The 12614-nt window shown below is 36.8% G+C and overlaps 1 protein-coding gene across 8 annotated transcripts in view; it reads left to right on the top strand.

The window, feature by feature from the left end:
* The window catches only part of KDM6A (lysine demethylase 6A), a 229722-nt gene that overhangs the window by 73442 nt on the left and 143666 nt on the right, over nt 1-12614 (top strand). For all 8 annotated transcript variants that reach the window (XM_023202740.1, XM_023202739.1, XM_023202736.1 and 5 more), the window contains exon 3: nt 7216-7324. In XM_023202740.1, the coding sequence (XP_023058508.1) occupies nt 7216-7324 (109 nt within the window). The remainder of the gene's footprint in view (nt 1-7215; nt 7325-12614) is intronic.

Below are 12614 nucleotides of genomic sequence, written 5' to 3'. Positions count from 1 at the left end.
ATATATATATATATATATATATATATATATATATATATATATATATATATATATAAAATGTGTTGACGTTTCAAAAATGGTTTAGGTTCAGGTAGTTTCAATCCTTTTAAATTCCTAAGCATATTTATGGTGTTTTAAAAGCAGCTAGGCAAAGGCATTACCCAATACCCACAAACAGGAAGAATTTCCTTCTGATTAACAACACATCTTTCTGGAAAGGATATCAAGTTTAATGATGCATACACTTTTAGGGTTTTGTTGGGAACAGGTCAGAAGAATAGTAATATTATACATTAGATATTATGTCTCTTTATACATAATGTAGAGTAAGAAAACACTCTAGTAACTAAGCGGGTGGTGGTGATGGTACTGGTGCAGTAGAGAAACACCTTTTCTTGATATTGTCTGGATTGCTGCAACAAATTCTTTTACTGATCTGTGTCAGAAGGAGCAGGGGTGATCTGCTGTAGTTACATAGTTTGCCACCTCTTTAGGATGTCTGAATAACAAGCTGTTAAAAATGTAGGAAGTTAGTGGGATGAGAGTTTGATGTGGGGTTGGAGTAGAGTGGGCTTTGTGTTGGGGAACAGGGAAAGAAAAAATATGGATGTGTAGGCTGGGACTGGAGCCAAGTACTCACTGTTATAGGCAGTAGGAAATAATTGGAAGTTTAAAAGCTGGGAAGCATGACAATAAATAGCGTTGCTGTAAGAGTGGGTTTTGTTTGTTTAGGGTATGAGTTGGGCTGGAGAAACAGACCAGTAAAGGAGCAACAAGTGGCAGTAATGGTGTAGTACGGGCATTCATTGGAATTTGGGGAAATAATAGGTAAAAAGAAAAAGGGAAATGGTTATGAGAGAAGTGTTAGGGAAGACTTAGCAGTAATCAATTAGATGTGTAGGCATAAAGAAGTGGTTTGAGTAGGTGCTGTTAATGAAAAGGAAACTTAAAGAGTGAATTTTTGAACAGTGCAAGAAACTTAACTTAATTTTTATTTGGCAAATTTAAGATGATGTTGGGATGTCCAAGTGGAAAAAGTCTGGTATGTTGTTTAGAGTTAAAAGATTGCTTCTTCCATGTCTTTCTTCTTATTCCCTTCCCCGCCACCCCTTTCTCTTGTGTAAACAGAAGTTTATAGGGCACAAAGGTGACTCTTGGGAAAGTATCTTTAGTTAAGGATCAAGATAGTAAGGTGGAGCCAAGGAATAAAGAGGAGTGAGGAAGGCAGATGGGTTAGAAAAGAGGATTGAGGAGAAAAAAATGATATAGAGGAAAATAAAGGAGACAGGAACCAGTTTGCCTTCACTTTGGATACCTAGCAGCCAATAAAAGTGACCAGGATGGAGTAGGTGCTCATTGATGAGTGACTGGTATAATACTAAGTATTTTAAATTATCCACAGGTATTATCTAGTTTAGTACCTTAAAAAAAAAAAAAAAAAAAAAGCTAGTGCAAAATATACATAACATGCACTTTACTATTGTAAGTAACCTTTTCAAATGTACTGTTCAGTAGTGTTAGTCTCCGGAACTCTTTTCATCTTGTAAAACTGAAACTATACCCATTAAACAACTGGTAATATTTCAGTGATTTTAATAAAAATGTTTGAAATATTTTTTCCCATTAGGTTAATATAGGGGTTTTTCTTTTTCCCTAAAATAGTCTTATTTTAAAGCTGTGTTGTGTTGAGTGGTCTTTTATTGAGAAAGCTGTAAGCTTCTAAAAACCATAATTCTTTTTTAATTTTTAATTTTCTTATTTTTTATTGTATAAATTTTACAGGGTTATACTTAGAATTATAGAGTCCAAGGATTTAAAAAAAAATGCAAATCAGAATTGTATCCAAAATATGGTATCTCCTTTCTAACTCCCACTAAAATAGCTTAGTAATATATGCTTTAATTCTTTGCATTGATATGAGCCAGTGATGGCCCATTTAATTTTTGGTGTGTTTAATTTTTCCTAGTTTCTGAATGAACTGAATTATACTTGCTTATAAGTTATACTCATTCATTGGCACTACCCAGAGTGCAATTAATCTTCTCTTCTAAGTGACTGCTTTTTAAATAGTTAAGTAAAACTTCAATCCCGTTTGATTCTCCTCAGTTAAACTTAGTTAAGATAGTTTTCTTATGACAGTTTCCACATCCTTTATCAAACTTGTAGCCCTCTTTACGTTGTTATCACCTGTTGAAAAGTGGTATTCAGAACTGATAATGCTGGAGATCTGATCAGACTAGACCTTGGTGAGCTGATTATTCCTGTTGATGTGTATAATATACTTTATTAATTTGGGCCATGAATACTTTTAAAATTTCCTTTTCCTCTTCCTTTTCCTTTTCCTTCGACAGGGTCTTGCTCTGTCGTCCAGGCTGGAATGTAGTGGCGCAATCATGGCTCACTGTAGCCTCAACTTCCCAGACCCAAGTCATCCTCCCACCTCAAGCTTCCCACGTAGCTGGAATCACAGGCATGCACCACATCATGCCTGGCTAATTATTTTTAATTTTTGTAGACACGAGCCCTCCTCCCTATGTTGCCCAGGCTGGTCTCAAACTCCTGGGCTCATGGACTCCTCCTGCCTTGTGCTGGGATTATAGGCATGCTGGGATTATAGGCGTGAGCCATCATGCCTGGCCAAATAGCCATATTTCATGGATGATACATTGACCTGTTGTCTGCTTAAATCCCTTAATCTGTTTTAAGGAGTCTGCTGGTTGCTGGATGCTCAACCATTGTGTATGTGTATGGTTGGCTTTTAAAAATTATGGGCAGGGTCGGGCGTGGTGGCTCACACCTGTAATCCCACTACTTAAGGAGGCCAAGGTGGGCGGATCACCTGAGGTCAGGAGTTCGAGACCAGCCTGGCCAACATGGTGAAACCCCATCTCTACTAAAAATACGAAAATTAGCCAGGCATGGTGGTGGGTGCCTATAATTCCAGCTACCTGGGAGGCTGAGGCAGGAGAATTGCTTGAACGCAGGAGGCCAAGGTTGCAGTGAACTGAGACCATGCCATTGCATTCTAGTCTGGGCAACAAGCGCGAAACTCCATCTCAAAAAATAAAAAATTAAAAATTAAAATTATGGGCAGGACTGCATATTTGTTTTTATTATATTCAGCCTAAAATTTCACTTCATTTAAAACCATTGGGGTATTAAAATCTATATTTTCTCTACCATTTGTAGTCATCAGCTACTGTAGTTAATCTTTTAAATTGGAAAAAAAAAGTTTAAATGTTGCATATATTTAACAATTCTAAAATATTGACAGTGTCCTATTTTAGCAAGGCACTGACCAAGTTCATCATAAAAGATTAATACTACACATTAAAAAAATTAAATTAGTTACATGTCTGTGTTCACAAGCTCAAAACTTCATCTGTCAAGGTTTAGAAATACAGGGTAATGGTAGCGTTACTTTTCTGGGATAGCTGGTTTTTAAAATAATAACAGTGCAACAGATACCAAGCACAAGTTATATTGAATGTTGTGGAATATGGCACTATGATGGAAATAAAAAACACACCCAAGCTTTCTACGTAGCTGGGAGGATCTTAGTTTATTTATTTACCTTTTCAGTGTTTTTTTTTTTTTCCTAGTAAGGTGGTAAGGATTATGGATGTGCAGTCCACTAGCTATAAACAATTAGAGGATGTAACAGTGATTTTTGTGGAGGGTATTGCTTTTATCCTCCTTGCTGCAAGATATTTTATTATTTTTATAGGCTTTTCATTTATAAACATAAGAAATTTTGCTTTCCTAATATTTAGTATATGGATTGAATATTAAGTTGTTTTTAGGCTTCAAGAATTATCTAGGTCTATACTGTCCAGTATGGTAGCCATTAGCCACATGTTTATTTAAATTTAAATATTAAAATGAAACAATTTAAAAATTGACTTGTCCACTTGCCCTAACCATGTTTCAAAGTGCTCAGTAACCACATGTGTCTAATGACTACTGTATTGGACAGCACAGATCATAGGGTATTTGTATCATTGCAGAAATTGCTCTGTTGATTGCTGATGCAACCACAAATGATTTTCTTTAAAATTTCTGACTATCCTTACACTAAAGGTATGGGATGAGTCCCAGGGGGAAAGTGTAATCATTCTTTAATGATTTTTGTTTGTTTGTTTGTTTGTTTGTTTGTTTTGAGACTGAATGTAGCTCTTTCGCCCATGGTTGGAGTGCAGTGGCGCGATCCCACCTCACTGCAACCTCTGCCTCCCAGATTCAAGCAATTCTCTTGCCTCAGCCTCCCGAGTAGCTGGGACTACAGGCGCCCACCACCATGCCCGGCTCATTTTTTTGTGTTTTTAGTAGAGACAGGGTTTCACCGTGATAGCCAGGATGGTCTCGATCTCCTGACCTTGTGATCCGCCTGCCTCAGCCTCCCAAAGTGCTGGGATTAACAGGCGTGAGCCACTGCGCCCGGTCCTTTTAATGATTTTTATAAGAATAGAAATGATATAGGTTAATTATGAAAAAAATCTCAAAAATATAGAAAAGTAAAATGAAAAAAATACAAGGAAGATTCTGTGTGGAACAACTATATAGACTTTTTTTTTTTCGGTGACACAGCCCTCAGGAGATCCTGAGAACATGTGTCCCTAGACTTTCTTTTTTTAGCACCTGTTTTATATTTCAGTCCTTCTTCTCTGCAGTTGTGTATGAAGATACTGTACAGGGATGATTTTACTTGTGTACATTTAAAATTTAAAAAGCAAGAAATAAAAATAATCCTATTGACTGGAGATATTTTTGCTTTATGGAAGTTTATCTGAACATTGTTCTGAATCTAAACAGTAATTATATATCTTCTGTTATCGTTAGCCTTTTGAGTAAAAATATAAAAATTCTCTGTTTTATTCTAGATTATTGTATGAGTTAAGAGTATTGGAAATTATCTCAAGTTATTTATTTTCCTTTAAATGTTCTTTAAAAAGTGTGTTAGATATTTGGCTATATCTGATATTAGAATTACCTCAGATACTTTGAATAAATTCATAAAGTTTCACTATGAAGTGGTAATACAGAGTTCTTGGCAACTGTCTTCTGTTTTTTTGCTCATTTTCATCTCATTTGATATTTGGCTCTGTCAGCATCGTTGACCACCAACGTTAGTTTGGTAGGTGCATGGCAGCTTTATGGGAAAATTAAGAATTTGTGATTAGCCTGAGTATATGGGTACCTGAATTTAAAATCAACCATTCTGGTTTTTACCTGATTTTATATTTCATGATGATCAGCATTATGTATAATATTAATTTTGATGTGTTCCTTAGTTTTATGACAAGTAGAAGATAGGCAATTGATGATCAAGGCAGTAGCATGAAGGGTGATAAGAGGATGTAAGCAATGTTGGCATCTTTTTTGTTTATATCATTAAAGAAAATTTGTGTTTATATCTTGAATCCTTTTTACCATGAAAACATAGTTGCTTATAAATTTAATGTTAATCAGCCATGTGAAGCTCTCAGAGGAGTAGGAAAGGTTTATAAATAACCTAAGAGTTTTAAAAAAACATATGCTCACTATTATCATGAGAACTTTATTTACAATATTCTTATTCATTTAATGTAAAATTAAGAATTCTATTGTATCCCAGTAATGTTATGAATTTCTCTGATATTATAAAGCACTGTAATAAATTGTATTTTTATACTCTAACCATCTGCCAGATAAGAATTATATATGACTTAAATAAAAGGGATTTTGAAATTTCATACCTTCAGATGATAGTAATTTCTGAGACTTCAGTGTAGCATTCAGACTTTTTTAATTATAGGGAAGCAGAAAGATTAGTTTTCAGTGATTATGATTTGGTACATATAGCTAAGAGTAGAATAGGAATTGAAGACAAATTCTTTTATAAACCCTTAGGCTTTAAGGATAGTAGACTCAGCCTAGAATTCGCCTTGTTTAGAATGGATTATCCAAACTTGTTGAATATTTATTTATGTGCTTAGGATAGGTAAATGTTAGGATATAAATTTTTAAACTCTATATTAAAGGCTCTGTATTTTACAGGAGAGGAAAAATGAAGGCATTCGAAGTGAGTACTCTGTCCCACATCACATTTTCTTATCTCAACAAAGTTCTTGAAGTGGTAGTGAAAGTTTTTTATTGTGATAGAAACTAACCAAGTTTCTTTCTTTGTGGGTACCAAACTTGAAAGTGTTCATGGGAGTATATCAGAGATTTGAGAATTGACACACATTCCTTACTTTAATGACTCTGGGACACATTATTAACAGAGCAATGTTCTGGAGCACTGAATTGTTAATGGGAGAAATTTTGACAAAAGTATTGGGAACCTTGAGAGAATTAGAGCTTTGTTATTATTACCTGTGATGGTAAAGAAACAATTAAGCCTTACAGAAGTTTTCTACTTTTAATTCTTTTATCAGCTCTTTGAGTGTTACTAAAATAGAGAGGATAAATTCCCCAGAATCTCCTGTAGCAAATGACAACTGGAATTTGTAGTCAGGCTCTAGAACTGGGTTCTTTCCGTTGTTCATTTTCTCCTGCAGTTGTCCTGTGTTGTAAAAACTAATTGATACTGTTAAAATAATGTTATTTTTTTCTTTGGGGGAGGAAATGTGAGAGTGAGAGCATATGCTTGTATTGGAGTTAGGAAGTAAGATCAGAAATAGAGTTGGTGTGTTTGAAGTATATCATGTGGAGAAGACAATTGAAAGGCAGTTTGTGGTAGTTTAAAACTGGTAGATGTTCTGGCAAAAAGTCAGCAAAAGCAGTTCAGTGTAAATTTTAGGTATTTTTATTACTGTAGAGTTTCTATGAGATCTCACATAATTCAATAAAGTTCTTCCCACCTGTGGGAAAGATGTATATTCTTTATATTTGAGAGCATTTTTGTTTATATCAACAGGGACCACAGTAATAATTTAGACTTTCAACTTATGAATAAAATTATCAAAGTGCTCCTACATTATCTTATTTGGCAAGTATTGTTTCCATGTATAAATGGGAAAAGTACTTATGCCATAACTAGTGGCTCTTTTAATAAATACATAGGGAAGCTGTTCCTTCTATAGAATGCGGTATTGAATATGTCTAAGATAGAAGTGATATTTTCAATAATGACTTCTTAGGTGATTGAATGGAGGCTATATGCATTATCTTGGGGAGGAAAGGTATTTTAGGGCTTTATTTTTTGCTTACATGTTTGTATTTTTTTATTTCTAGGCTGTTCGCTGCTATGAATCTCTAATTTTAAAAGCTGAAGGAAAAGTGGAGTCTGATTTCTTTTGTCAATTAGGTCACTTCAACCTCTTATTGGAAGATTATCCAAAAGGTAATTTTTTTTCTTGTTCATTATTGTTTGATTTATACATGTGTTGGCTTGTAATTATTTGTGCTTTATCAAGAGGACTTCCTAAGAAATTGTAAGTGCAGGAGCACACTAAACAATGAGAAAGAAAAGTAGAGTAGATGCAAGTGGAAAAATGTCATATAACTCCATCTAAATCATCAATAAGTTGGCTATTCGGTAAAAGTGAAAACCACCTGCATGTGCAGTGCAGTTTTGTTCTGTCTTGTGAAAATCCTTGCCCTTGAAAAGCCTTGCCATAGTAGAAAGTGACCCAGTTTGATATAGACATTTGTACATTGATGGATACTTTGGAAAGGTAAGAAAAACTCAGCATTTTTCTTTATCCTATTTAAAACATTTCCATTTTAGGTAAAAAATATTTGAACGAAAATCTGATCGTTAAGTAGCCGTGTTATTACAAACATAAGTAATACAGAGAGATGATCACAGATGAGCCTTGGATAAAACTAGTTTTTAAAATTTACTTGAAATGTTTTTCCTTTAAGAAATAAGTGAGTTAAATAACTGAAAGTAGTCAGCCCCCCAAGATTTGCCCTTTTTATGGTACCAAGCTGCCAACTCAGACCATTACTCAGGAAGTTAAAAGCACCCCCAACCCCCCCCATACCAAAGAAAAAATCCACATTAAAAGAAAATTATTATTATACCCAAGAACATTTTAACCTTTTGATGATAGTAAACATTTTGATGTGGAGTGGATGAATGTGTTACTCTTGTTTTCAACAAGTGTGTTTAGAGGACAAAACACCTGGCAGATAGTTTCAGGGCTAAAGTGAAGGATTGTTAGTATTTCATATTGATGTTTTATTATGCGACTTTTATGTTAGGTCAAGTGAATGTTTTCCTAATGAAAATGCAATTTTAGTCTGAGACAGGCATATTCTGTGAGGTTTGAAATTAGGCTTATTTCTCAGCTCAGCTCTGTTATATACAGCTGCATTACCTTTAAAAGATTATATATAAACATCGCTGAGTATCTGTTGTCTAATCTGTAAAAGGGGGACGAAGTGATGGATGACACCTCATGGATTTTCAGATTATGTGACATTGGTTAGTACTTAGCGAAATGGTTTCAGTCCAACAGGGTAATGGGTGTTAGTAATTACTTAATACTCTGTTAGATATTTTATCTTTAATTAAAACTGGAAACTTATTTAAAGGAAACTATTGTACCAAAAAATAGATAGAGGCATACCTGGGAGATATTGCAGGTTTGGCTTCAGACCACTGCAATTTGTTGCGAATATTGTAATAAAACCAGTCAAACAAAATTTTTTTTGTTTCCTATTACGTATAAAAGTTATGTTTGCACTGTAAGTGTGCAGTAGCATTATGTCTAAAAAATGTACATACTTTAGTTAAAAAATACTTCCTTGCTAAAAAGTGCTAACAATCAACTGAACTTTCAGCAAGTTGTAATCTTTTTGCTGATGGAGGGTCTTGTGTCGTTGTTGATATCTGCTGAATGATCAGGGTGGTGGTTGCTGCAGGTTGGGGTGGCTGTGGCAGTTTGTTAAAATAAGAAAACATTGAACTTTGTTGCATCAGTGGACTCTTCCTTTTATGAAAGGTTTCTCTGTAGCATGTGATGCTGTTTGAAAACATTTTACTCACAGTAGAGCTTCTTTCAAAACTGGAGTCAGTCCTCTCAAACCCTGCCACTACTCTGTTAACTAAGTTTACGTAGTATTCTAAATTCGTTGTTATCATTTCCACAATGTTCACAGCACCTTTATTAGGAGTAGATTCCATTTCAAGAAACTCCTTTGGGCCAGGCACAGTGGCTCACGCCTGTAATTCCAGAATTTTGGGAGGCCAAGGCAGGAGGATTACTTGAGCCCAGGAGTTCAAGACCAGCCTGGACAACATAGTGAGACCCCGTATCTTAAAAAAAAAAAAAAAAAATTAGCGGAGTATGGTGGCATGCACCTAACCTGGAGGCTGAAGTGGGAGGAACACTTGAACCTGGGAGGTCGAGGCTATGGTGAGCTGGGATCATATCACTGCACTCCAGCCAGGGTGACAGAGTCTCTCTCTCTCTCTCTCTCTTTCTCTTTTTTAAAGAAACTACTTTCTTTGCTCATCTATGAGAAACAGTTCCTTATCCATTCAGGCTGCACTTCTAATTCTATTTCTTTTGCTGTTTCCAGCACATCTGCAGTTACTTTCTCCATTGAAATCTTGAACCCCTCAAAGTCATCTATGGGGAGGGATGGGAATCAGCTTCTTCCAAACTCCTGTTAATGTCGGTATCTTGACCTCAAATGTTCTTTTTTTTTCTTTTCTTTTTTTTGAGACGGAGTTTCACTCTTCTTGCCTCAGGTAATCCACCTACCTAGGCCTCCCAAAGAGCTGGGATTACAGGCATGAGCCACCACACTCGGCCTCAAGTCTTCTTAAAGTAATACATTTTGTAAGGCTGTATAGCTGCCATAAATAGCAACTAATCTCATGGATCTAGGGAGAGTAAATTCAAAGCCTTCTGGAAAAGATTCATCATTCTTGATGCCATTAAGAACATTTGAGGTCAAAAGGCCGGGCACAGTGGCTCATGCCTGTAGTCTCAGCACTTTGGGAGGCTGAAGCGGGTGGATCACCTGAGGTCAGGAGTTTGTGACCAGCCTGACCAACATGATGAAACCCTGTCTCTACTAAAAATATAAAATTAGCCGGGCGTGGTGGCGCATGCCTGTAATCCCAGCTACTTGGGAGGCTGAGGCAGGAGAATTGCTTGAACCCAGGAGGTGGAGGTTGCAGTGAGCTGAGATCACGCCACTGCACTCCAGCCTGGGCAAGAAGAGTGAAACTCCGTCTCAAAAAAAAGAAAAGAAAAAAAAAGAACATTTGAGGTCAAGATACCGACATTAACATACCGATTACCTGAGGTCAAGAGTCGAGACCCACCTGGCTAACATGGCGAAACCCTGTCTCTACTAAAAATACAAAAATTGGCCAGGTGCGGTGACGCGTGCCTGTAGTCCCAGCTACTCAGGAGGCTGAGGCAGGAGAATCGCTTGAACCCAGGAAGGGGAGGTTGCAGTGAGCTGAGATCGCGCCATTGCACTCCAGCCTGGGTGACAGAGTGAGACTCCGTTTCAAAAAATAAATAAATTAAAAAAAAAAGACTTGAAAGTCAAAATTACTCCTTGATGTAGGCTGCAGAATGGATGTTGTGTTAGCAGGCATGAAAACAGCATTAATCTGCTTGTACCTCTCCATCAGAGCTTTTGGGTAACCAGGTGCATTGTCAGTGAGCAGTAATATTTTGAAAGGAATCCTTTTTTCTGAACAATAGTTCTCAACAATGGGCTGAAAAGATTCAGTCAACTGTGCTGTGAACAGATGTGCTGTCATTCAGACTTTGTTATTCTATTTATAGAGCATAGACAGTAGATTTAGCGTAATTCTTGAGGTCCCTAGGATTTTCTGAATGGTAAATAAGCAACTGCTTCAACTTAAAGGCACCACCAGCATTAGTTCCTAACAAGAGGAGAGTCAGCCTGTCCTTTAAAACTTTGAAGCCAGATGTTGATATCTCCTCTCTATGAAAGTCCCACATGGCATCTTCCTCAATAGAAGGCTGTTTCATGGAGATTGAAAATCTATTGTTTAGTGTAGCTGCCTTTATCAATGATCTTAGCTAGATCTTCTGGATAATTTGCTACACTTCTCCATCAGCACTTGCTGCCTCACCTTGCTCTTTTATGTTATGGAGATGGCTTCTTTCCTTAAACCTCACGAACCAACCTCTGCTAGCTTTACACTTTTCTTCTGCAGCTTCCTCACTTCTCTTGGCCTTCATAGAACTGAGGAGAGAGTTAGGGCCTTTCACTGGAGTAGGGTTTGGCTTAAGGGAATGTTGTGGCTGGTTTGATCTTTTATCCAGACCACTCAGACCATGTCCATATCAGCAGTAAGGCTGTTTTTGCTTTCTTGTCTTTTGTGCATTCACTGGAGTAGCACTTCAAATTTCCTTCACGACTGTTTCCTTTGCATTCGTAACTTGGCTGTTTGGCACAAGAGGCCTAGCGTTTGGTCTGTCTCAGCTTTCAAAGTGCCTTCCTCACTAAGCTTAATGGTTTCTAGCTTTGGATTTAAAGTGAGAGATGAATAACTCTTTCTTTTACTTGTACACTAAGAGGTCATCGTAGGGTTATTAATATGCATACTTTCTATATTGTTGTGTATCAGGGAATATGGAAGCCCAAGGAGAGGGAGAGAGACCAGGGAATGGCCTGTTGGTGGAGCAGTCAGAACACATGCAACAGTTATCGATTGTTTATTGCCTTTCGTGGGCACGGTTAGTGATTCCCCAAAACAATTACAGTAGTAACATCAAAGATCGGTGATCACAGGTCATCATAACAGATAACAATAATAATTAAAATGTATGGAATATTGATTTGCCAAAATGTGACACAGAGCCATTAAGTGAGCACATGGCTGTTGGAAAAATGACACTGATAGACTTGCTCTACACAGGGTTGCTGTGAACCTTTAATTTGTAAAGAATGCAATATCTGTGAAGCGCAGTAAAGCAAAGTGCAATAAAACGAGGTATGCCTGTAGAATTCTATGCAATCTGCTACTTTTTTATTGCTGCACCTTTATGTAGTTGGAGGACATGCTAATTTGAGAGCATGTAAAGAGAGACCTAGACTTGAAAATTAGGTTTACGTATGGGACTATATGTACTTGCTACTTAGTGGTTGTTAAACAACAAATCTTTTAACTTTTAACACTATGTTAGACTATGACTATAGCTTTATTTTTCATATATATATATTATATATATTTATATTTATTTTATTTTATTTTTTGAGACAGGGTCTTGCTTTGTCACCCAGGCTGGAATGCAGTGGCAGAAACATGGTTCACTGCAGCCCCAAACTCCTGGGCTCAAGTGATTCTCCTACCTCAGCCTCCTGAGTAGCTGGAACTAGAGGTGTGCGCCACCACACCTAGCTAATTTTTGTACTTTTTGTAGAGACAGAGATTTTGCTTTGTTGCCCAGGCTAGTCTTGAACTCCTGGGCTCCAGCGATCCTCCTGCCTCAGCCTCCCAAAGTGTTGAGATTACAGGTGTGAGCCACCATGTGTAGCTACTTATAAAAATTTTGGTTATGAAGGTAATGAATCCAGGGAGATTCATCTTGGATATGTGTTTTCCTTTTTGAAGGGAGGGCATGTGGCAACTAGACTTTGTTAGCAAACTAGCTGGTGAGAGTAATCTAGTAAGGTGAGAGAAGGAT

Source organism: Piliocolobus tephrosceles, chromosome 12 (assembly GCF_002776525.5).
Source record: "Piliocolobus tephrosceles isolate RC106 chromosome 12, ASM277652v3, whole genome shotgun sequence".
Taxonomy (NCBI): Eukaryota; Metazoa; Chordata; class Mammalia; order Primates; family Cercopithecidae; genus Piliocolobus; species Piliocolobus tephrosceles.
This window is presented reverse-complemented; position numbering and strand designations above follow the sequence as displayed.